The 25652-nt window shown below is 52.3% G+C and overlaps 2 protein-coding genes across 8 annotated transcripts in view; one reads left to right on the top strand and one right to left on the bottom strand.

The window, feature by feature from the left end:
- The window catches only part of OGFOD3 (2-oxoglutarate and iron dependent oxygenase domain containing 3), a 19249-nt gene extending 12983 nt beyond the window's left edge, over positions 1-6266 (bottom strand). For both annotated transcript variants that reach the window (XM_079904061.1, XM_079904060.1), the window contains exons 1-4: positions 6149-6266; positions 4033-4250; positions 1174-1249; positions 1-43 (exon numbers count right to left, since the gene is read on the bottom strand). In XM_079904061.1, coding sequence (XP_079760187.1) covers positions 1-43; positions 1174-1249; positions 4033-4250; positions 6149-6222 — 411 coding nt within the window. In that variant the 5' untranslated portion in view covers positions 6223-6266. The remainder of the gene's footprint in view (positions 44-1173; positions 1250-4032; positions 4251-6148) is intronic.
- Positions 6242-25652, top strand: HEXD (hexosaminidase D). Of its 6 annotated transcripts, XR_013824993.1 has the most exons (16): positions 6242-6520; positions 6769-6885; positions 7185-7234; positions 9005-9145; positions 11909-12018; positions 13711-13798; positions 18255-18419; positions 19551-19734; positions 20572-20643; positions 20774-20969; positions 21747-21829; positions 22767-22845; positions 22921-23022; positions 23206-23295; positions 23671-23814; positions 23906-24040. XR_013824993.1 is itself a non-coding variant. In XM_079904027.1 (15 exons), exons 3-15 carry the CDS (start codon positions 7220-7222, stop codon positions 24050-24052), a joined length of 1404 nt encoding a protein of 467 aa, XP_079760153.1. In that variant the 5' UTR covers positions 6242-6520; positions 6769-6885; positions 7185-7219; the 3' UTR covers positions 24053-24106. The 6 variants fall into 6 exon arrangements, 5 of the variants coding, with proteins under 5 accessions (XP_079760153.1, XP_079760154.1, XP_079760152.1 ...); XM_079904027.1 differs by lacking the exon at positions 23671-23814 and having other exon boundaries at positions 23974-24106; XM_079904028.1 differs by having other exon boundaries at positions 23671-24046.

The following is a 25652-nucleotide window of genomic DNA, read 5'->3' as shown; positions in this document are numbered from 1 at the left end:
CCCTCCGTCCGATCCTCCCAGGGACAGCCCCTTCTCAGCTATGCTGTGGGGAAGACCGTCTTAAATCAGAATTCAGTTAACAGCATCATCTATGATACATCTAGACACATATCAACCAGCACAACTAGCACAACGTTAACAGACTGCTTAATGTTTATGACAAAAATCACATTTGGACCAAAGGACTTGACTTTCAAGCTAAGTGAGTAAATGTTAATATTTTGTCACCATCTCCTTAACCACGTATGACATAGCTTGGGGACAAGTGGGCTTAGTTTCCATCTTTAGCTCAGAGACCTGGTGCTGAGTTGAATGGGTTCCTCTGGACTGGAAGGTCCCTCTCCTGTCATCACAGGCTGCGGGGGCAGCCTTTGTAATCACCAGCTCAGGAGGCAGTGGCCACATGGTGGCCTGTGCTGGAGCTCACAGGACCACCCACGTCACCAAAGATGCAGGGGCTTCTGGTGCCTTTGACAGATGCTTCATGGCCGCCCGGGAAACTGACTGGGGGCTGGATCCATCCCTCACACCAGGGACCCTCCCCACCCAACCAGCCTCTACAATGTTATCTAGAAACAGGAGGAACATCTCCCCTCAAGACACAGCTCGGCATGCGGACCAGACGCTGCTCCACTGGGCACATGCTTGGGTCTGAACTCCTTGTTGGAAAATCAGAGCTTCAAGATCTTGTTTTTAAAAGACAATAAGGAAGAATCCAGTGCCAACTACTTCTGAGTAAGACTTCCTGCCCTGTCATGAGTCACGGCTAGGAGGCAGGAGGGCTATCCCAACCAGTTTTGGAGAGGAGACGAAAATAGTCTAGTGACCGCCTGGGGCTGCTGGGTGAACACACTGTCTTTACACAGGCACCTGCTGGGCCCCTCAATGGCTGACGGGACAGCATCCCCCCAACCTCCCCACTGGGCCAGAACTGCTGCCTCTGGAGAGGGCCCAGGCCTCTGGAAGGTTCCGTCAGCAACCACATCACTGATGACAACAGCCTTTCCTCCTGGAAATCAGAAAAGCCCCTCTTTGCCTTGGAAGTGCAAAGGGGAATTGTTAGGGAATTCTAATGAATTTCTTTAAATCATCCTTTTAGTAGTAATTCCCTGTGCTTCACCCACAGCCCCACTCTCCTGCTCGTTCAGGACAGAAACTCAGAGACACGTGTACCTGCGAATCCTCCGGGCTTCGTCCCTGGTGATGATGGCATCGCTGACGCCCCGGCCACACTTCCTCGGGGAGCAGCCTGGAGAGAGTTGAGCTGGGATGAGACGCCAACCCCGCTGAACCCCGACTAAAGAGCTGCCCGCTGCTGTCAAGGACTCACCTGTGGGCGGCCCTCCCCAGGGACAACGGAATTTTGTGGGATGGGGCCTTGCCTTCCATGGGATTAGGGGGGCAGGTTTGGCAAATAAAATATAGGCCACTCGGTCAGATGTGAATTTCAGAGAAGCAACGGTGACTTTCCAGTACAAGCAGAGCCCCTGCAGCGCACACATCTCACCGGAAGGGGGTAGGTCCTGGCAGCGCCACACCAGGTGGGACACTCCTGAAGCAGCTGACACTCTACCCACCCTTGAGAAAACAGCCCAGAGGCGGCATCCACGGTATTCTAGAACCATCACTGACCACAGATCCAGACCCGTTGGCTAGTGCCTCCTGGATGACCAAAGCTGTGCTTGCAACTGTAGTCACTGTCCTTCTGCAGGGCCTGGCAAAGCTGCCCCAAGGTGGTCACCACACACTCTACCCTGCTTCCTCCTGCCTCTGCACCCAGGACTGAGCTGCTTAGAGGGAGGAGGATGGGGGAGCTTGGATGGGGCCAGGGTCGGGGTGAAAGTGGCCAGGGTCGGGAGCACAGGGCCAGGGTGGACACGGCCAGGGTCAGGGTGGACAGGACCAGGGTTAAAGTGGCCAGGGTTGCCACTGGGTTGGGGTGGACAAGGCCAGGGTCAGGGTGGAAAGGGCCAGGGTCAGGTAGATGGGGCCAGGATGAGGCAGAGCACCAGAGATGGACAAGCTTAGCAAGCCCCTGGTATCCTGGCGCCAAGGGCAGGCTGGCTGCCTTGCACTGGGTGGGCCCTAGGATATGTCCTGGCCGATGAGACACTCTCATGGCCACCCCCTGGCCTTGGGACACTCTCAGGACACACTGGGCTGGCTGACCTTTAGCTTTCATCCTCCTTTCTCTCTTCCTGCCTGGAACATGCCTGGAGGTGGAGCGATTGTCCTGGGACCATGTGAGCCACATGCTGAGTGGCAGAGCTGGGGCGCTCGGCCTGGGGCGCTTACAGGGAGCCAGGCTGGCCTGGGGTGCCTTTTTCTGGGTCTCATCATGTGGGAAAAATAAACTTCTACGTGGGGGTCATTAGGGGAGGGGTGCCTCAGTTCCACAGAGCTAAATACAATATATTAATATAGGTGTTTTTATTAAGACATAAAAATGCTTTTTATAAAAGTTGAAGGTAAAAGCAAAAACAACGATAACCAAAAGACAGCTTGGGGAGCGACATCATATCAACAAATACATTTTAACACAAAAGAATTGTGAGAGGGGAAAAGATTGATAATAGGAACAGTTTCACCAGGAAGATGCAGGGGCAACAAAAGCACCAAGTGACATTGCCTCAAACACCTCTGGCGGCGAAGCGGCCACCAGACCCAGAGTCTCAGTGGGGACCCTGCCTCGCGGTTCCCAGTAACTGGGGACGGCGAGACAGAAGTTCAAGAAGACAATCCAGCAGCGACACAATAGGCTCAACGTGAATGAGCATCAAAAGCATAATTTGGTGAGAAAGTGAGTTGTGAGTGGCTGACAATGTCAGTGCACATACACGAGTGCACACGCTGCAAACACGCACACACACCACCCAGACACACAGGCCCAGGGCAGGCGGAGCCCCTGTCAGCTACAGGAGGAGAGAGGGGCGAGGGATGGGGAGTCCAGAGGCTTTAATGCACACTCCACCATTTTTTTTTTTTTTGGTAAAATATATATAACCCCAAATTTACCATTTTAACCATTTTAAAGTGTACAGTTCAGAGGCGTTAACTATGATCACGTTGTTGTACAACCATCCCCATCATCATCTCCAGAACATTCTCATCTTCCCAACTGAAAACCCATACCCGTCTCCACTAACTCCCCCTCCACCTCATTCCAACAGTTTTTAACGTTGATAAATTATTAAATGGGTAGGAAAAATACGTTCTCAAAAGCTGTGACTTTAGAGTGAAAAAGCTGACCAAGACAGAGAGAGCATGCCCACAACAGAACCTATCCACTTTCCTGACCCCCTGAAGGGAAAGGCAGCCCCCATTCCCTGGGCGCGTCTTTGCCTCCCTTCGTCTAAACCCAGCTTGTGTGCATCACAATGGCGCCCCTTGGTGGAAGGATTTAGCAATATTTTCTTGGTTCAAGTCCAAAGCATTGCTCTGAAGAGAAAAATAAACTGAATTTTGTCTTTAAAACCCAGTCACTCTGGTTAGGTTTTTAAAACTGCTGCCCTCGAGCAGAGGAGTCAGGCGCTGGGATGGGGCACACGACATGGGGGAAGGGCCTCTGGTATCTACGTTCCCTGTTGCAACATCTTCTGCAGTTACAACACCCTAAGACAGAAAATGCCTTTTCTGGGTTCCACTTGCTCATTACTATCATCCCAGTTCTGTTACATCCTTCCAGGCAAACCGCCTCTTCCATCAGATGGCACCCACAGTGTGGGGGACCTCAGTGAAACACTGGCCACGGCCTGGGCAATGAGGCCTGGGCAGTGACCAGTGGGCCTGCCCCTGCACAGGCAGGGCCTGAAACACCCACACTTCCGGGTCCATGTGTGGGCTAACCAACCGGGGGCGGGGGACGGGGGGGCAGCAGCGGGGGGTGAGGAAGGTCACCTGCCCAACGCCACCCCCACACTACTTTCAACCTGATTCCCATCAATTCATTGTAGCAAAAAAAGACGCATTTTGAACACACTGAATTCCATGTTAACATGCTGCTCTTTCCCGGATCACCTCGGCATCATGTACCTTCAAACCTTCGGTGACTGTCATAGTCCTCGGAGCAGGGCACCTCAATGAACCTGCCTGGCAGGACCTCACTTCGATGAGCTAGGACCTCAGTGATGCTGTCATCACCCCCCAGACTGCCCCAGAGCAGGAGTGCAACGAACGTGGTGCAGGCCCCCAGGACGGCAACTCTCAGCCACTTCTTCCACACATCCCGAGGCGCCCGGACACTCCTGGTGCTGAGAACAGAAAACAGCTGTGGTCACCCAAATGCACCTGCATGTGCTGAAAATGCAGACCACAATGACCAGAGACCACACCCACCCTTAGTTACAGCCTTAAACTGTTCCCATGCTGGCTGCTGTCAGAGATACTCTCAATCAATCCAGAGGCACTCGCCAGCATGGGAGGATGTGGTGGGGAACGTGCCCCTCACCCCATATGACCAGACAGGGCTCACTTGCTCCCAAGGGCAACAAGATGAACTGCCTGTTGGTGTTCCTCCCAGCCTGGCCAGGCCCATGGAGAACCTGTCTGCGAGGTCCTGGCAGAGTCTGTGGCACCGATCACGTTGCCTGCATCCAAAAATGACTGCCACAACCCCATGCATATGGTCCCAGTGCACATGCCTGTGCATGCGTGCGTGCACACACACACACAATGTGAAGTAAGTTAAGCATGAGTCAAGCCCACTTCACTAAAACCACCAGCCAGCCACAAAGAGAATACAAGTACAACAGAAATGATTCACCAGTAAGACACTTTCTGTACCACCCGGGTTAACTGTGGGATTCACACTGCCTGTGCAGAAGTTGTAGGCATGTCTGTGTGTGTGTGCACATGTGTGTCTATGTGTGTTTGGGTGGTATATAACCATGCATATGTGTGTCTGTGTACATGCACGTGTGTTTTCACGTGTGTGTAACTGAGTAGCCGTGCACTCTGTTATCTAAGAAAAATGTGAAGGGCTTGAAGCACTGGCAGAAATGAGAAAAGAGATCCAGGCATCCTTTCAGGAGGTGCACCTCATGTCTTCAAGTATATGATTAAAAGCAGATAGCCTGCCTTCTATTTTTCTATGTCTCTCCACACTGCAAATTGCTATATATATAACACACAAATTCCGATTAAATAAATCCCAAGGTGGGCACAGCTCACTCAGACTAGGTTGGGTGAATACATGATCATTTTAAACAGGGAGCATAGGTGCCCAGAACACAAAGACCCCCACCCCCACTCCTAGAACTGCTGTCTAGCCTCCAGCCCACCTGGTCTCCTCTAATTAGACCAGGGTGGACACCTCACTCCGGTGGCCCCATCATTTCTCTTCCCCAATTCCGAATGGGGCAGGGAGACTGCCCGCCCATCTCAGCAGCAGGGGCTGGAACCCCAACTGAAGGTGCAAAGCTGTAGGTGACACCTTCGCCTGGAACAGCCCGGCTGCTGAGACAGAAAGGGACAGAGAGGAAGGGACAGAGACAAGAGGGGAAAAAACAGCCACCTGGGCCAGATTCGGATGCAACACTCCCCTGGAGGTCTCCTCAAAATAAGCACCCCTGTTCAGGGTAAGCTCGCTCAAGCTGCACCCCTAGAATCTTGCCAAAACAGAAGGGGATTTGGAGCAAGGTCCATGGCCCATGGGGCAAGCACAACGACAAGGTAATTTATCCTGGAATGATTAAAATACACCCCTGGCTCTTAAAGCTTCAGGCAGAATCCCCTCGAAGGCTACGTGATGAGATCACTTTTTCATTCATCAGGCCCCCCTGGTACACATGGGTGAGAGAGGTCAAAAAAGACTCCCGACGGTCTGCCCCGTCCTGGGCCGCCCCCCACCCAGCCCCGACCCTCCTGGCGCGGGCCTCGCGGGATTCTTCAGGCCACGCTCTCCAGACAGACCACACCCCTCTAGAGCCCGATTCGCCCAAGCATACACCACGCCCCTCGAGGCCAGGCCACACCCACACTGCAGGCCCGTCCCGGGAAAGGCCCCGCCCACGCTAGGTCCAGCCTTTCCTGGCCGGGCCACGCCCCCAGCCCCGCCACACCACGCCCCCGCCCCTCCAGACCAGGCCCCTCCCCCTCGACCAGGCCCCGCCCACGCCGCCGTCCGCGCGCTCCCGGAGCTGCCCAGTACCTGCTCGGGCGCCGGCGGTCAGCTGCCCGGTTGCCCTCGGGCGCCTTGGGAGCGCCCCTCCTCTGAGGTGCCATTGTCCAGGCCGCCGCGGAGCCGGGTCGAACGCGGGATCCGCCGCGAGCCCGGGACGAGCGCCGCGAGAGTTAGCGCGAGACCAGCGCGGCCGGGGACGCGGAGCGACGCGTTCCGCCGTCGACCTCCGGTCTGGTGGCCAGGCCTGAGCAATCGGAGGCCGAGCGCCGAGCGGGACGGAACGGGGACCTGAGGGCGTCCGCGGCGCACCCGCTGTTGCCTGCCCCCTCCTCCTCCCCTGCCCTCCGCGGAACCCGACGAGTCTCCAAGTCTTCGTCTGAAGTGTGTCCTCGCCCAACCGTGCGTGCTCTCCCGGCGTCTCCAAGCCCACCTCCCGGGGGTGTCCTCCTCCCGGGGCTCTCCAAGCCCTTTCCCCGCCCGGGGTCTCCAAGCCCTCCTCCCAGGGACTCCGCACCCTCTTCTGTGGGGTTTCCATGCCCCTCTCCCCCGGCCCATGCTACACTGGAGGGCACTGGGTCCAGTTGGTGCTCAGTACACATGTATCCGTTAGGCCCTGCTGCTTTGTTTACAACATTCAATTTCCCTAGACAACCTTAGGTCCAGTGGGCAAGAAGTAAGATCTTAACCAACCCTGTGGAGATACCTGATTCTGAAAGAGTGGAATTAGCAGTGAGGTGCATTCATGAGGATTAAGTCTGAAGAAGGTGAGTAATTTACTGATACAGGGGGAAAAGAAAACCTACTTAGACTCATTGAACAAGAAAAGAGATCTGCCCAACAGTCCCGAAACTGGGGAAATCGGATGCCATTTCCTGGTAACTTACCTGGAAGCCCGAGGAACTGGGACAATTGCAGACCTGCCAGGTTGTCTGGTAACAATGACAGTTGACCCAAGTCTTTGAAATAATCACATTTCTATAGACTTCATGCAGGAGGGAATCAAAGCAAAGAACTACAGACTCACAAGATGGATTACTGAATTCTTCCTCTCCTTTTCCTTTAGATTTTGCAGCAACTTACATTGGTAAACAACTCTGAATGTGTCTGATGCAGGTAAGATGTTTGTGTTCATTCCTGCCCTAGGACTACAAGAATAATTGGAGAATTTCTCTCAGAACACGAGGAGGCACACACAGGACCAATGCAGACTTCTCAGCTCAAAATTTTTTCTTTTGGGACTTCCCTGGTGGTCCAGTGGTTAAGACTCTGCACTTCCAATGCATGGGGCGCAGGTTCGATCCTTGGTCGGGGAACTAAGGTCCCACATGCCGCACGGCGCAGCCAGGAAAATATTTAAAAAAAAAATTTTTTTTTCTTTTAATTCTATTCCCAGGAAAATAGATTTGGGTTTTTTTGGGGGGGGGGTTAAATGTAAAACAATTCAACTTTAAAACATTGCAGTTTTTCAGAATGCTTTGTCTTAAACTCATCCACTTATCAGTGGTAATTTACGTAATTGCTTTAAGAACTTTGTCATTGAGACTGTCTTGAATATAGTTTATTCTTAAAAAAATCAAACTGATTGGTTTCTGTGTGCATTATGTTATTTCCTCTGCTATATTATGGATTCCTTAAGGTCAGGGATTTATGAATCCTTGCACAGAATGAGTAGTTTGAATTACTGAGCTGAATATATGACCAATGTACAAAGATTTTCTTTCATTTTTCAATCTAATCCTTTGTGTTTTATGATAGAAGAAATAAGATTTCACTGTTTCCCAGCTGCTTCAGTATCATCCAGATACTTTCTCTAGTTTAACATAAACTAGCCAACACTGATAAACTGTGGCTTACTTGTTTTTTAAATTATCAATGGCCTGTTTTAAATCATAGATAGTTTTCTCTGACCTAGAATAAATTTTTAGAGCTTCTTCCTCTGTACAACCAAGCTGACTCGAACTCTAGAAACATAATTGTTTTTAACGCTATTCAAAGTAGAATAAAATTGAGGATAAATTTTCTACAAAAACATCATATTGTGGGGCCTGAAAAGTGTTTGAGATATTTGCCTGTTTTCACTGGCATAGTATACATAGGATAAGAGGGTCTTTAAAACAAGAAATTATTTTGCAGTCATTTGTGTTATTACAGATTATAGCCATCTTATAAGGAAACAGTGCTGTTCTATTTTAGGGACAAATCATAACTAAATGGCAAGGGTCCCTATGTTTGAACATGGAGACAGACATCCTTTTTTTTTTGATTTGGCTGCGCTGCGTGGCATGTGGAATCTTAGTTCCCCGGCCAGGGATCAAACCCATGCCCCTTGTAGTGGAAGCATGGAGTCTTTTTATTTATTTATTTAGTTAGTTAGTTAGTTATTTTGGCTGCGTTGGGTCTTCGTTGCCGTGCACGGGCTTTCCTTCTAGTTGTGGCGAGCAGGGGCTACTCTTTGTTGCAGTGCGCGGGGTTCTCATTGTGGTGGCTTCTCTTGTTGTGGAGCACAGGCTCTAGGTGCACGGGCTTCAGTAGTTGTGGCACACAGGCTCAGTAGTTGTGGCTCGTGGGCTCTAGAGCGCAGGCTCAATAGTTGGGACGCACGGGCTTAGTTGCTCCGTGGCATGTGGAATCTTCCCGGACCAGGGCTCGAACCCGCGTCCCCTGCATTGGCAGGTGGATTCTTAACCACTGCGCCACCAGGGAAGTCTGAAGCATGGAGTCTTAACCACTGGACTGCCAGGAGAGTCCCAAGACAGACATCTTGATTCGATTTCATGTCGGTGAAATGAGTTCCCTCCCAGTTCGTGTCAGAATTGAAACAGACATTGGAAGGACCAGGCCAGTTGAGCCTCTGGAGTCTATAACCCTGAATTTCTCCACTAGGAAGAAGTGTCCAGACAAGAGGTTTTTTTGTCTCATGATTTCACAAAAAATAGTACGATGTCGGGTTGCTCACCATTTAAGATGCGACTAGTTCATCTGGACCTGAAAGGAGCCCCACCGAGGGTCTGCTACCTCTCGGAGGTGAGAGCTCCCTTTCTCCTCTAGAGAATCACTTTGCCTTGGGTTTGGTTATGAAGTTGTGAACAATCGATGTTCTGTAGACGTGTGCTTGGAACACAACTGTGGGTTCTGTGTTGGGGCACGGTGGTGGCAACAGCATAGATTTTGAATTTCCCCCAAATCCCCTCACAAAGCAGACAGCAACCAGGATAGCAAAAGGAAAAACAGAAAGGACAAAAGACACACACAACCTCTTCATTGTGAGCTGAATCGTGTTTCCCAAAAAGATATGTTTAAATCCTAACCCGTCAGACCTTGCAATGTGACTCGATTTAAAGACACGGTCTTTGCAGATGTCGTTGACATAAGATGAAGCCATATGGAGATAGGGTGAGCCCTAATCCAATAAGTGGTGGCTTTATAAGGAGAGGAGAATTTAAACACAGAGACATACACAGAGGGAAGATGATGTGAGGACACAGGGAAGGTACCACATGAGGACAGAGGCAGAGATTAGAATCGATGCGTCCACAAGCCCAGGAGGACCAAGGGTGCTGGAAACTCCCAGAAGCTGGAAGAGGCAAGAAGGATTCCCCTTACAGCCTCAGAGGGGGAGCATGGCCCTGCTGACACCCTAGATTTGGGACTTCTGCCTCCAGAACTGTGAGAGAATAAATTCTGACTGTTTCAAGCCACCCAGTTTGTGGTGACTTCTTATGGCAGCCACAGAAAACGTATGTACTCTAAATCAAAAGTAGGCATCAGGGTATCCCCGTGAATTCCAGAATGCAAGGGGTGGGGCCAAACCACCTATAGCACAACACCCACGTGGGGTTAGCAGCCAGGCAGGGGGTGGTAGAGGAAAGAGAAAAGAGAATTCAGACGATGTCAAGACCAGAGGACCCAGAAAAGAGCCCAGCTAGTAAAGATCTGTCAGAAACTGGGCGAGTTGTCCCTGGCTCCAGGTTGAGGGTGAGTGCCCAAGGCCTCAAAGCACTCCAGAATACCTTCCAGAACCTTCTTCCAGAAGGACAGAGCCCACACTAAGGACACAGTGTTGGGGGAAAAATCCACATTGAGCTGGGCAGGAACATTGAGGGTGAAGTGGAGAGAAGTTTCAAATACTGGGGGGACGGGATCCAGAGGGAGTGGAGACCACGTGCTGTGGCAGCAGCTGCACAGAGTCTCTAACCGCTAATCCTTCATGTAACAGCAGCAGAGGGAGCCCTGGGCTGGCCCAGCTCCATCCCAAACAGAAGAACCTGCTCTCAAAAACACAAGAAAACACATCTCAGTTAAAAATGAGCAACAGAAAAGGAGTGTAGTTGTGCCACACAAAGACACTAAGAAAAAAAAGGACGATGATCTGAGTAACAGCGAAGGTGCACCAGGAACGTGTGACCACAAAGCAGATGACATAGTTCCGCAGTATTTCAGAAAGAGAGCAGAGATACTAGGAAAGTGATACAGTTATGGAAGAACAGTGTAAGTCAGAAATAGAAAAGCCCAGAACTGTGACAGCCAGACAGAATGAGGTTGTGAAAAGATTGCCTCCAGACTCGGGAATGAATTAGAAAGAAAAAGAAAAAAAAAAGTCAGAAACGGAGACCAAACTAGGAAAAGAACAAAAGTGAATAGACGCCATGGGAAACAGTATCGGGAAATAAATGGCAGAGAAGAAAAAGCCAAGTGTAAAGAGATAAAAGCATGGTGACAAGTGGATAGATGTGGAAGACAGGCAAAGAAGATCCAGCTTATGTGTAGCTGGAGCCCCCGTTTCGTTACCTGCTGCTGCTGACAGAGTCAGAGGTTTAGACAACAATTTCTTATTCCTCCTGTTTCCACAAGTTGGCTGGGTGGCACCCTTAGGCTGAGCTTAGCAGCCCCTTAGCCACCAACAGCACCAAGGATCCCTACCACCCCCAATAGAAGTGCCAAAGAGGCCACCCAGTGGTCAGATGGCCAAAAGGCTACAAGGGAAACCAGGAGCAAAAACGCTGAGGAAAACACGAAAATGCCATAACCATTATGTTCCATTTGTGTAAGTGACTGACCTGGGTTAGTTTACTCCTTTCCACAATCTGCCTCTTCTTGTAATTTGCAGTCAATTATTGATTACCCGTTTTACAATTATCCCAGCTAATTCTTAGTCCCAAGCTGATTTCCTCTTTCCATCCAGCATGCTTCAGAACATCCCCATATTCTTGGGGAAAGAAAACTTCTGACAGCAACATCAACAAGAATGCTACAAATCACATAAAACTCACAGTGGCCCTTGTCTGGAGGTGGGTTACTATTCTGAGTTTCTGCAGGAGCCCCCTCCCTTAACACCCACCCCTGGCCGTGATGCCAGGCTAGAAGAAAATCTCAGTCCTGTGTACAGTAGACACAATCCTAAAAGTACTGGAGAATAGGGATCCATGTTCTTTGAGATAAAGGTAGAGAAAGAAGTGGGGGAGAACCAGGGGAGGGACCCCATGAGCACAGCGGGACAGCCTCTTTCCTCCTTCATCTCCCTCCTCTAGGCTCCTTCCAGGTGCTCCAGTAACCCTCCAGAGCCCTGTAGGCTCCCCTTACCCCAGCACCCCCCAATTCCGCCCCCTTGTATCAAATGAACACATCACTACATTAGAATTTGATTTGGCGTCACACGGGGTACGTGGGAAATATACAAAGATCAACTACAATCCATGTCCATCAGCTGGAAGAATGAGTCCATGCGCTACACATGTGTCACTTTCTGTTCAAATAGTCATTTCTTCATCACATCCCCCTCTCCCCCAGATTTTCCCCCTGTTCCGTGCCCTGGGTGCCAACGGCCTCCTCATCGAGTATGAAGACATGTTTCCCTACGAGGGCCACCTGAGGCTGCTGAGGGCCAAGCACGCATACAGGTACCCGAGCCGCCAAGCAAGGCGATGCCTCTGCAGAGAAAATGGGGTGTGTGGGGGTGGCAACCTGGAAGGGAGTGGAGAGCAGGCGAGAATTGAACGACAGCAGGACAGTCCTCTTCTGTCTTGTTAAATACATGTCTTTAGTCATAAAAATAAAGCATGTTCACCGAAGAGAATTTAGAAACATTTAAAAGAAAATAAGCATCAGCTATGATCCCCCACAAGGAAGCGCTGTGATCTGCTTCAGTCTTGTCTGGGTGTGAAGTGCGTGGAGGACACTTTGACAGGTGTCCATGCAGGGGAGGGAGGGCTGCTCTTTAAGGCGGGATCTTCACCAGGGAAGTGAGGATTAAAGGGGAGAGAATCAGAATCAATGAAGTCGGATAGTGTGGTCATGGGTGCACCCCACTTGGCTTTAAAATTATGGGTATCCATGTAAATCGGTAATAAATAGCCCAAAAGAAAATGGGCAAAGAACATTCTGATCCCCCAAAAAGAAAGAAAAATAGCCAATAAGTATATGATAGTAATAAAATAACAGTGAAATGCCATTTTGGCTACCAAATTGGTGACGCTTTTAAAAAAATGCTAATGCTCTGTGTCCACGGGGGTGAGCAGGAGCAAGCCTCCCACTGGTGGGCTGTGAAGCAGCCCAGCCGCTCTGGAGGGCAGCTTGGCTCCATGTGGTAGAACTCCCAGCACGTACGTGTGGGCAGGAAACAGGAAAGGCATGAACCAGAGCATGGCGGAGGTATTCGTGTTTATTCCTACAATGAACACGTTTTGTTCCTTTGTTTTTGAAAGTGAAAAAGGTGCCAGGGTTCCGGTGAAGCTTGAAAAAGGTATATTTAAAGACAGAACTTTATATAATCAATTCATCTATAGAACTGGTTAACTTTAGAGATGGTTCAAACACATACAGAAGTTGAGATAAATTCACAAATGACAACTCATGGTGGAGCACGCAGTGGGCCTTTCCAGGTTGGCATCCTCAGTGGCCTCAGCAACGAAATGCTGGCCTGAAGGGACACTCCCACCTGAATCTTGAAACTCTTCGTTTTTCTTTCCTCTATTAAAGGGATCACCAGCCTTTTGTACAAAGGGCCAGACAGTAGATATTTTAGGTTGTGCAGCCCATCTGATCTTTGTTCCAACTATTAGTGGGGCAAAAGCAGCCACAGGTGATAATAATGAGTGGGCGTGGCTGTGTTCCAATAAAACCCTATTTGTGGACACTGAAGGATGAATTCCATACGATTTTCACATGTCACAAAATATTCTTGAGTTTTCTCAACAATTTTAAAACATAGAAACCATTCTTAGGTCACAGGCTGTACAGAAACAGGTGGTGTGTTTGTTCTCAGGCCTGTCTTTCCACCTTTGCTCTAAAATATGATTGCTTGTGTGGCCTAGTTTCTTGTAAAATGGCTTTAGCCTCTTGTCGAGTTTGGGTCAGAATAGCTGGTACTATTCTCACAAGAAGTAAACTGTTACTTGACATAACAGCATCGTTTTCCTAAACTCTAGCGTGGGAGTCTTCTCTGAAAACTTAAGAATATCCGTTGGGCTTTTCAGAGTTAGCAACCCTGCTAGTTTCCGTGGTAAACTCCCCCAGGAACCTGACGAGGGGGGTTGGGGGGAGCCTGAATGGAAGGCTGTGTGAACCTCTCTGGGTGGTCTTGGTCTCTCTAGCCCCTCCGAAATCAAAGAGATCCTGCATCTGGCCACACTGAATGAGCTGGAGGTCATTCCCTTGGTGCAGACATTTGGGCACATGGAGGTAAGTGGGAGGAAGGAAAGTTACCTGGTACCCAGGTGTGGGGTTCAGGGGTGCGCGGATGGGGCCAGACACAGGCAGGGAGCAGCTCAGCACTGTACAGAGAAGCTCTGTGAACGGCTGAGGAGCTCGGAGCTCTAGGTGGGAGCACCCTCTGTCCAAGGAGGGGAGGGGAAGAGCTGGATGGGGGGCCTGATTCCCACAGAGCCCTGCAGACTGGGTTGTTTTCCTCTTTAACGTATATTCATCAAAGTATTATTGTGCAAGGTGAAATACAACATTAAGAAAATGTGCTTTCTAGAACTTCCCTCGTGGTCCAGTGGGTAGGACTCCGCACTCCCGATGCAGGGAGGCCTGGTTCGATTGTGCTGCCAATGCGGGGGGCCCGGGGTTTGATCCCTGGTCGGGGAACTAGATCCCACATGCATGCTGCGCCTAAGAAGTCCGCATGCCACAACTAAAAACAGATCCTGCATGCCATAACTAAAGATCCTGCATGCCGCAGCTAAGGATCCCACGTGCCGCCACTAAGAGCTGGCACAGCCAAAATAATAAATAAATATTTTTTAAAAAATACTTTATTAAAAAAAAAGAAAACGTGCTTTCTGTGTTTTCCTTTTTCACTTAATGTTGAAAGTATTCTCCCAAGCTCCTATGTGATCTTCAAAAATACTTTTCACGTCTGCCTCAGATAAGGGGAAGCAAATTAAACATAATACTGATTTAATGGCCCTCAGGCTCCGTTTAGATCTATCAGCAGTCCTTCCTCCACATCTTCACTTTCACTTCCAGTGATTGCCCTTTTCTTCCTGTTCAGGGATTCTCTCCCACCATCTGCCCTCCAGCTCTCCTGGTGGACTCTCCCTGCTGTGCTTTCTGGGCTCTGGTCCTGACACACTCGTTACCCACAACCCCCTCCTCCTAAACCCTATGGCCTCCTGGTCCCCGGCTCTGGCTGTGCCCGACATCTTCTCCGTGTGCTGTCCTGTAGCTGCACTGGACTTGACTGTCCCCATGGCACCTCTCGAGGGCCCTCTACTCACTTCACACTCCTTCTCTGGATAAAGCCATTTCCCCTCCTGCTTCCCTTTCCTGTCCTCAGTGACTCCCAGGACCCCCGTCTCTCGTGCAGACCCTGGGTTCTAGTCTACAGTTGTCTGCTTGGCGTCTCTGTTGTGAGGCCTCTTCCAGCCTCAGGGAGGGGCTGTACCATCCCCAACCCCCCACTCCAGCTGCATTTCCCGTCTACTGTCAGGTCCTACCCTTTGCTCCTCTGCCTCCTGAGTTAGCATTCCCTCCGTCCCACTGTCACCATCCTTGTCTAAGCTACTGCTGGACCGGCTGTAAAGTCCTCCAGTGGGTCTCCCAGCATCACTCCGCCCATCCCCACCCCGCGCCCTGCTCCCCACCACAGCTGGTCTGAGCGCCTCAAGTACAGCTCCATCGTACCACGCCCTCCTTCTCCTTAAGTGGCCTTGCTCTGCTCTTACGGTGGATTCGTCTCCTGGGGCTACCATAGCAAAGGACCACAAACCAGGCGGCTTAAACTACAGACATTTGTTCTCACTGTCTGGAGGACAGCGGTCCGAAGTCAAGTGTCAGCAGGGTTGGCGAAGACTCTACGTCTGGTCACTTGCATCAGAATACCCTCTTCAGCAGTGAAGCACAGTTCAAGGATTTTGCTCATTTCACTTTCTGAACTGTTGAGTTTTTAAAATTCTTTGTGTATTCTGGACAAAGTCTTTTGTTAGATACGTGATTTACAAACATTTTCTCCCAATCTGCAGTTTGTCCTTTCATTCTCTTAACAATGTATTTCAAAGAGCAAAAGTCTTTAACTTTGGTGAAGTCCAGTTTATCAGTTTTTCTCTTTGATGCATCATGCTTTTGATGTCATTTCTAAGAACTCTGCCAGTCACCAGGTGATGAAGATTTTTCCTGTTTTCCTCTGAAGTCTTACACTTGAACATTTTCCGTTTAGACTTATGATCGATTTGGGGTTTGTTTTTGTGTGAGGTGTGAGGTGGAGGTTCATTTTTCTTGCATGTAGTATGGCACTCCTTGACCAATGGTGCCAACACCATTTGTCAAAAAGACTGCTTTCTTTGAAATTTGGTATTGCCTTTGCACCTTTGTCAAAAATCAATTGACCACATTTATGAGAATCTATTTCTAGACCCTATTCTGTTCCATTGATCCATGTGTTATCCCTTTGTCTATACCACATTATCTTGATTGTTATAGCTTTATTGTAAGTCTTAAAATCAGGTAGTGAGATTCCTCCAACTTTATTCTTTTTCAGAATTATTCTAGCTATTCTAGTTCCTCTGCCTCTTCATATGTATTTTAGATTCAGTTTCTCTATGTATCTACTGGAAACCTTGCTGGGATTTTGACTGGGATTGTGTTAAATCTGTAAATCAGTTTTGGCAGAAAATTACCTCTTTACTGTGTTGAGTTTTCCAAACCAGAACGTGGCATGTCAGCCATTAATTGTGTTATTCCCCTAAATGTGCCTTTTAGGTTATGATGTGTCCAGGTTTGGGTTTCTTTGCCTTTATCTTCCTTGGAGTTTGATGAGCTTCTTCACTTTTGTGAAGTTTGGGGCCATTTCTTCATGTTTTTTTCTGTCCCCTTCTCTTCTTTTGGGACTCCTTTGCTCATGCGTTGGTAGCTCGATGTTGCCCTATGGTCTCTGAGGCTCTGTTCATTTTCTTGCACCTTTCCTCGGTTACTCAGCTTGAATTTCTGTTGATCTTTTGTTCCAATCACTGACTCTCTCTTCTGACATTTCAGACCTGCTGCTGGGCCCATTGAATGTTTTTTTTTTTTTTCCCACACTGCGTGGCTTGCAAGATCTTAGTTCCTTGACCGTATATTCATCAAAGTATTATTGTGCAAGGTGAAGTACAACATTAAGAAAATGTGCTTTCTAGCACATGGAACCTGGGCCCTCAGCAGTGAAAGCGCAGAGTCCTAACCCTGAACAACCAGGGAATTCCCCCTGAATGGATTTTTAATTTCCCTTATTGTAAATAGTTTCCTTTAATTCTTTTTTTTTTTAAATTTTTAAAAAATTAATTCATTTATTTTGGCGTGTTGGGTCTTTGTTGCTGCACGCAGGCTTTCTCTAGTTGTGGTGAGCGGGGGCTGCTCTTCATTGCGGTGTGGGGGCTTCTCATTGCAGTGCCTTCTCGTTGCAGAGCATGGGCTCTAGAGCACAGGCTCGGTAGTTGTGGTGCATGGGCTTAGTTGCTCTGTGGCATGTGGGATCTTCCCGGACCAGGGATCGAACCCGTGTCCCCTGCATTGGCAGGCGGATTCTTAACCACAGCACTACCAGGGAAGCCCCTCTTTTAATTCTTGGAACATATTCATAATAGTTTCTTTGAAATAATTGTCTGATAAATCCAACATCTAGGCCCACTCAGCATCAGTTTCCATAGAATTGTTTTTTCTTTGAGTCTGGGTCCCACTTTCCAGTTATTTGCATGTCTCAATTTTTGGTTGAAAACTGGACATTTCAGATCATATGTTATAGCAAGTCTGACTTTTCCCCCCATGGGTAGTTGTAAGTTGCCTGGATTTAATGTCTCCCCGGCTGTGTGTGGCCACGGATGCCTCTGTTTTTGTATTCTTGTTTTCGGTTTTTGCCCTAGGGGTCACTCTTCGGTCTTCACAGCTGATGATTCCGCAGGGCTTGGGTGGTGGTTGTGCCGGAGCCCATAGGCCCCACCTTGTGGCACAGGGGTTGGGAGGCCACACTCAGGGTTCAGGCAGTTCTCAGTCTGCCACGGCTTCTGCTTTCCACCCAGCCTGCTCGGGCCCGCAGGTGGGTGTGGCCCCAGCCAGCCCGTGCGTACGGAGAACATGTGTCACCTCTGTAGCCCTGTGGGGACCGCAGAATTCAGAACAGTTTGCCACTTTTACTGACAGGTCCCCAAAGGCCAGGTTTACCCACAGCCAGCCATTGTGGGGGGTGGGAGCACCTAGGCAGAAGCTGCAGAATCTGTTTTTACCCAGTTATGGCAACCTTTCATGAACACGCATTTCCCAATTTGTTGTTCACCTTTGGTTGGTTTCTGGAGCCCCAAAAGGTCGTTTTGGACAAATCATTCCTCTTTGTACTTGTTTTGGGGAGAGGATTTGCCAGCCTCTTCACTTGAGCAAGAAGTCCACCCGTGTGTAATTCTGTTGTGAAGGGAAGCTACCTTTTCCATTTTCTCATTCAGCCCAGTTAGAGTTGGAAGGGAGAAGGACTGTTGACCAAGCAGCCAGGTTACTCAGAGACCCGCCCACTTGGCACCCTGGCTCTGGTCCGCAGTGCAGCCCCGCCAGCCCCTCCGGGGACTCTAATAGACATGAGGCCATCAGGACGCAGAGGCAGGAGCCGGACTTCGGGGAGCTCGGGGACAAGCTCCTCCCCAGGGTCACCAGCTTTCCTGTTGTCTCCCCACAGTTTGTGCTGAAGCACGAGGCTCTCGCTCACCTCCGGGAAGTGGCACTTTTCCCCAACACCCTGAATCCCCACAAGGCGGAGTCCCTGGCACTGGTTGGAGCCATGATTGACCAGGTGATGGCGCTGCACCCGGGCGCCCGGTGGCTCCACATCGGCTGTGACGAGGTGGGTGCCTTGCCTTGCCAGCAGGCGGCTCCCCCAGCTCTGCAGCAGCCCCTTTTCTTCACCTCACGGTCACCTTCTCCCACCTCGTGGGTTCTTCTCTTAAATAGAAAAGTAGTTCCGAGGATAAAGAAGTGCTGGCCGAGGAGATGTCCCCAGTGAGGGCCTTGGTCCCAGCTGATGGGTGATCTCGTGCCGGCAAACCTGCCAAGCCAAGCAGGGTGCCATGGGGTGCAGACAGCCACGGGACAGCAGCAGAGCAGCCCCTGGTTACGGCACATTCATGTCCTCGGGGTCAGTGTGGCCATGAGTTTGAGCCGGTTACTTTCCTCCAATTGAAGAAGTACAGTTTTGGACTGTGGGAGAAAGGAAATTACCACTTTAGGGCCGTGGAGCACTGGCTGGAAAGGTGGTTCCCGGGGGTGCCCTCCTTGTCCTTGAGAAACACAGTGGCCAGGAAGATACCAAGCCACCGAGCACAGTGACCCAAAGGCCTCTGCTCCTCTGAGCTTAGGCATCTGAGCTGGGACGGTGGTTTGTAGACATTTTACCCCAGAGCTTGATCCTTTTATTCAAAAAAAAAATCTCTTTTTTGTAGTAAAATATACATAACATAAAATTTACCACTGTAACCACTTTAAAGTGAATGATCCAGTAACTTTTAAGCCATTCTCAGTGTTGTGCAGCCCTCCCCCCGGCTACTGCAGGACCTTTCATCTCCCTGCCCCCCGTCCTCCGCCCCTGCATCCATCAGTCTCCTTTCCATTTCTGCGTTGCCCCCCCAGCACCCCATAAATGGAGTCCTGCCCCGTGCGTGGGCTTTTCTCACTGGGCACCTTCTCCAGCGTGGCTGAGTGATGTTCCAGCATGTGGACGGGCCATGCTCTGTTTATCCATCTTGTGTTATTGGACATCTGGTTATTTCCACCTTCTGGCTGCTGTGGGGCTCCAGACTCAAGACTCCCTTGCCCAGCCTCAAGGGAGTCTTGAGTCGAGGTTCGGGTCTCGGTGCAGAAGGAAAGGGCACCCTTCACTGTCTCCTCCCCGTGGGCAGCTGCCCCAGGAGTCGCCCAGCGTGAACCCGCGGGTGAGGATGGGTGGTCCTGGGGCAAACCCACCTGTGTCTCATCCCAGGTCTACTACCTCGGAGAGGGTGAGGACTCAAGACAGTGGCTGCAGCAGGAGCCCAACACCAGAGCAGAGCTGTGTCTGTCCTACATGGAGGCGGTGGCCAGCCATGTGCAGGCTCGGCACCCGACCACGACGCCCCTGGTGTGGGACGACATGCTGCGGGACATCCCCGAGGACCAGCTCTCAGGTCGGCCAGGCATGGCCCTGGGGGGCCGGCCACGCTCCGCAGGGGGCTTCCTGGTGCCATGAGGGGAGGAAGCCGAGCTACTCTGAGCCCCCGACTGTCAAGGAGAGACGTGTAGTAGATCCGTACCAAAGCTAACTCTAGACCGTCCTGTTAGGACCGTTTCTCACATGAAAATGCCATTCCCCTGAAAGGCCTCCTGGAGTCTTTCCAGGAGTACTGTTGTGAGAGATCTGACCCAGAGAGCAGCACGAGGCCCCTAGGGGCGCTGGCCATAAAAAGCTGGGGGTGCAGGGGGGCAAGGGCCCCTGGTGGCACTTGAGAGCTTCCAGTGCTTCTAGGGGCCTCAGCCCCACACACCTGCACAGCCAGCCCTGCAGGGGCCTCTACTGAGGTTCACACTGGCTGGTGGAGGGAAGCAGTGGCCCCCCAGCCCTCCGGGGCCCAGCCTGCCTGAGGCTCTGGGGTGAGACAGGGAGGTCGTGGCCCATGCTTCCGCAAGGCCCACCCAGGTGTCCTTGCTGCAGCCTCTACCACATGTGGCCACTTGGGTTTTAATTAATTATAATTAAGTCCACTTAGCGATATGTCCCTGTTGCACCTGGGCCGGCCCCGCGTGCAGACAGTGTGTCCCCCTTGAGGGAGCTCTGGGACCGCTGGCCTGGGACTCACCCCTGGCAGCTCCAGCAGTGTCCAGTCACTTCCAAAGCCAGCTGGCCTTGTGGCTGCGGCATTTACAGCCCAAATCATAGCATAGTATTGAGTCTGTACTTAAATCCATTTTAACGCAATAAGGGAGAGTTAGAAGGACGCACCCTCACAGCCTCTCTCCACCCCCAGCATCGAGGGTGCCGCAGCTGGTGGAGCCTGTGCTCTGGGACTACGGGGCCGACCTGGACGTCCACAGCAAGGGTCAGTACCAGAGCAGAGCCCGGTGGTCCTGGGCTCCTCCCAGTTTTCCACCTGGACAAGTGTGTGTTTCGGGCTTCCCGGCTGCACCTCCTCAGGGTCTGCCACTCACACCTCTCACTTGCTCACCCAGCGCTCCTCATGGAGAAGTACCGGAAGAGCGGCTTCTCCTGGCTCTGGGCCGCCAGTGCCTTCAAGGGAGCCACGGGGGCAAGCCAGGCCCTGACCCCCATCGAGCACCACCTCAGAAACCACATGCAGTGGCTGCAGGTAGCGGGCAGTGTGCCAGCGGACACGCTGCAGGGCATCGTCCTGACTGGCTGGCAGAGGTGAGGCCATGCAGGCCCCAGGGACGTTCTCGGGGCCGGCCTTTCCCGGGAGGGTCCAAGCGGCTCCCGTCACCTAGGACACACTGCCCTCCTTGGCCCATCCAGTCTGGGCCTCAGTCCTTCCCGCCATTTGGTCAAGGGGAAGCAGCCGGCCCTCTGAGGAGGGTGTGGAAGGACCAGCTGCACAAAACAAGCCACTTGGGGTCAAGCCCCTCGCACCACACTCTGCAGAGGGGACGCTGCTTGGGGTGTTCAGGGCCCTAGGGCACTGGCCCTCCTGGCCCATGCCCTGTCTGAACCACCCGTCTCTGCCTGTTCACCCCATCCTGCGCCCCACCCGAGGTCATGTTGGGAGAAGCATGAGGTCAGACTTTGGCTTGTTTAGGATTTCATACCATTTGAAAAGTAGAGCTACAGTTAAACCCCTGGTCCCAGGCAAGTCCTGCCCTCAGGTCCCATCCTGAGGAGGAGGCCAGGTGGCCCTGACACCAAGAGCAGGAGGCCCTGAACCCACAGGAGGGATCAGGAGGCAGGGCTGACCCACTGGACCTCAGCCCTCACTCATAAAGCTGAGTCAAAGGTTAACTTAGGGATTTCAGGGTGGCAACCACAGAGAACTAAGCCCAGGCAGGTCACTCTGGGTGGGGTTCCTGCAAAGCCATGGAACCTTCTGGAAGCAGCAACCGCTCTGCAGAAGCTTCTAGATCCCTGTCCTGTCTCGTGGTGACTCGTGTTTGAGCATCTGCTGTGCTGAGCACCCCTCTCCCGCGGACTTAGGTATGACCACTTCTCTGTGCTGTGCGAGCTGCTGCCCGTGGGAATCCCGTCCCTGGCTGTCTGTCTGCAGGTGCTTCTACATGGTATGGTCCCCTGCTTCTCCCAGGAAGCCTAGTGCCCGGGGCCCCCAACTGCCACCTCCTTGGGGCTGGACTGTGGTCTTCCAACCAGTGCGGGGGAGGGGAACGCACCCATGGCCCCGGCTCAGCCACCCACCCACCCCACTGCAGCCCGGGTCTTCGAGCCTAAACCCAAGACACAGACCAGGAAGTTAGGGGGACATGCCCTGCAGGCACAGTGAACCCACAAGGAAATTCATCATGGATAGGGTGCAGGAGAGAGCCCGCCTTTGCTGCATAAATATCCTGAATGCCCAGTGCTGGTGGGTGTGGCCCCAGAGAGGCAGCTCCCTCACCTCTGGTTCCCGAGGGAGCAGCCAGGTGTGGGCATAGATGCTTAGAGACAGAGGAGACCAGCAGGCAAGGTTGGTGACGAGGCCCTGGTTACATAAACCGCATGTTATATGGGACCAGGTGGGAATTTAAGTAGCAACGTATGTGGTGTTGGCACAGAAAAACATCGAGGTGGTTGAGGAAAGTGAGGACTGAAAAATAAACACACTTGGTATTGTGCTGAGCTACAGGGAGGTTTCCAGAAGGACAGATACTGGGACTCTGGCTTATCCTTTTTTGAAGTGTCAGTTCTGAACTCTTTGGGGAAAGGTACAGACAACAGAGCAGATGCCTGTGCTAATAGGAGCACATTGGCCTTGGCACCCCTTCCCCAGGAGGCAGGCAGCACAGAGCCTCCAGCGTGTTCTCACCTCCCCACCAGGCTGCAGTAGCCTTGGGCTAACCCATCCCTGAGGTCAGCATGTGCCCAGCTGGGCCTGGCCGGCGGTCCTTCTCAGTTGCTTTGCCCACCACCCATGCCCGAGGGCCAGGAGGTCCAGCCAGCACGGAGTCCAGGCCACCTCCTCCTCCAGAGGCCCCTCCAACCTCCGTCTGTGGTTGGTTTTAGGAGGCTTTGCCGAAAACGTTAAAGCAAGAGTGGAGAACTTTCTTGGGACTTCGAGCTTGGAAGCAACGGATTTTAGGAGGTAACACCCTCACCCCCAGCCCTGCCCGTCCCCTCATATTTGGATGCATCCTCAGCACAGTGGCTCCCTGTGCAGTGAGAGGGCCGGCTCCTTCCCTGGCAGCGACATCTTGAACCTCATCACACAAGTCAGCCTCCATCTGTGCAGCTCCGTGGATGCGCTGCTGGAGAGGGACAGGTGAGTGGGCGGGGGAGTGACCCCCCACCCGGCAGGGTGAGGGCCAGCCAATCCTGCAAGAAGACTTTCTGGGCAGAAAACACCTTTTTAAAATTTCCACCAGATTTTCAAAGGTCTTATTTTACAACCACTGAGCCTTACGAGCCACAGTGTACCTACCTGTGTGTGTGGATTTGCCCCCAGGTATGTGACCGGCTGGTTCAGCCCCTACCATCGCAGGCGGAAGTTCATCCACCCCGTCATGATCCAGCACATCCAGCCCCAGGCGCACAGGTAGCCCATGCCCCTCCCAGCTGTGCCCATCCCCGAGGCTGCCCACCCTCTGCTGCATGCTGGCAGCTTTCTGGACAAGCTTTCTAGGTATTGCAGCCGTGGATTCCTAGGTGACGCAACTGCATCAGCTGTGCCTTTAGGCTTTAGAGAAGCTGGGGCGTTCCTGCCTGAGAGGGTGAGGGTCACCAGATGCCCTGAGCAGGGTCCAGGGCTCACCATAGAACCAGACTGCCTAGGGCTGATCCTGGCCCTGCGGCTGCATGTGTCACCATGGGGACAGGGTCCCAGCCAGCCTTCCCCAGTGCTCTCCTGGCTCTGAGAGAGGCCAACACAGACTGTCCCCGCTGAGTATAAGATGCAGTCAACTGTCAACAGGTTCATGCACCAAGAAAAACCCTGCCAGCCAGTTGTGAAGTGCCTTCTAGTTTCAGAGGCCAAACTGTGACAGTCATTCACTTATTCCCAACAACCCTATGAGGCTGGTGCTAACGGCCCTGTTCTATGGATGAGTAAACTGAGGTACGGGATGTACTGACCCGTGGGGTTCTGGAGGCCATGAGGTATGCCCCAGGGCCCTCGCCAGGCAGGCTCACTGCCTCCTGGTCCTCAGTCTCCTGGCCAGGTGGAGCGTTCTCGTGGGGGAGCTGGAGGCTGCCCTGCAGCGTGTCTTCTACCCAGACGCAGTGGAGGAGTGGCTGGAGGAAAACGTGCGCCCCAGCCTGCGGCGGCTGCAGGCTCTGCTGCAGGATCTGGGTGAGGCAGCCGGCCCCAGGCCCGACTCGGGTCAGGACCCCTGAGGGGAGGGGGCCAAGCTCAGGCTGTCGGCCTCCCTGCACCCTCATCCAGCTGCACCCGGCCCCACGTGCGCCTCCTGAGCCCTGGGCAGCCGTGCCAGCAGACAGCGCCCACAGAAACAAGAGTAAACATGGAAGGAAAAGACACTCTGGGCCTATACAATGATCAGCATTAGAACTTTAATTCTTTCAAAATAAAAAGGAGAGTGGAAGCCAGAAATCTCAAAGGCTTAGTTACTGGCCCTCACGATGGTCTGGACACCCTCCTCGCCCCACCCAGCCCTGGGAGAGGGGAGCTGGCCAAACACCCTCCCTCCTCCAGCCCAGCGGTAAACACACAAGAAACCAACCATAGCTGTTTCACACCTTTTAAGAAAAGAGTATTTCAGGTTTAACCATTTAGAAACCTAACTTTGGCATGTTTAAATGACTGTGTGCCCAAATTAAGGGCTGGCTGGCGGCCACCACTGGTAAGGGAGAGGATCTCATTTCTCTGGAGTTTCCTGGAAGTTGCTGTCTCTCACCCAGGCAGCCTCAGAACCCCTGGTCCATGCAGCTGTTCCCAGGTGCACAGCCTCCTGGGTCCCTCACTCAGAGGTGCTCTGGGCACATGCTGTACCTCGGAGGAGCCTAGGTTCAGAGAAAGCAGGAGAAAACTAATAGTGCAGTTGAGGGTCAGTGTGGCTGGCACCCAGACTCCACGAGGGTGGCTGCAGCTAGCTGCTCAGGCGCTGCTGAGGGGCAGCCATGAGCCCAGCGATTCTGGCCCCAAACACACAGGCCCAGCACCAGAGTTCAAGAGAAGCTGGGAATCTGGGTTCTGAGGGATGGGTCCAGGTTTTTAAGTGCTGCACAATGCTAGAAGAGGGAACTTCTGCCTATACTGGGGGCAGGGGCGGGAGGTTATCCTCTCTGTGAGAGCCCGGCTGCAATCCTGGTTGGACTCGAGATGAGCCACCTGAGTGGACAGCGGTCTGGGGGCTGTGGAAGCCTCAAGACTGGCTGCAGCACACCAACCAGGCGTGCCCCTTAGCGTCCACCCTGAGCCCCGGCAGCTCCGCAGGCAAGCACCTCGCTTCTGACCACTGAGGACATCCGGCTGCGGGGAGGGATGGGCATGGGGAGCAGGGCAGGAGATGGGATTCCTGGGGATGACGTGTGGCGGCAGCATCCTCAGAGCCTCGCCCAGCCGCTGGCCCTGCTGGAGTCTCACCGCAGCCCTCAGGACCTGGTCCTGGAGAACCTCTCGACCCAAAGAACTCAGCCCTGGCCCTGATACCCTGGGACCCTGGGTGTTCTTCCTTCCCATTTCACAGGCCTTGAGCCTCACACAGCTAGCATGTCTGACCTGTCCACACCAGGCCGCTGTCCCAGTGGGCTGTCTGATTCCAGGAAGAGACAGATCTGAGGCCTGTGCCCTCTCTGGACCGCTCGGAGCCTGCAGAGAAGGTCCCACTGTGGTTTTGCTCAGAGGACAGAAGCAAGCAGCAGGAACGGCTGAGGGTCCTGCCCCGGGGCTTCCAGGGACACAGCAGGGAGCTGAGGAGGAGGACTTGTAGGCGG

This window comes from Stenella coeruleoalba, assembly GCF_951394435.1.
Source record: "Stenella coeruleoalba genome assembly, chromosome: 19".
Lineage (NCBI taxonomy): Eukaryota > Metazoa > Chordata > Mammalia > Artiodactyla > Delphinidae > Stenella > Stenella coeruleoalba.
The sequence above is the reverse complement of the archived record's forward strand: the minus strand, read 5'-3'. Positions and strand labels throughout refer to the sequence as shown.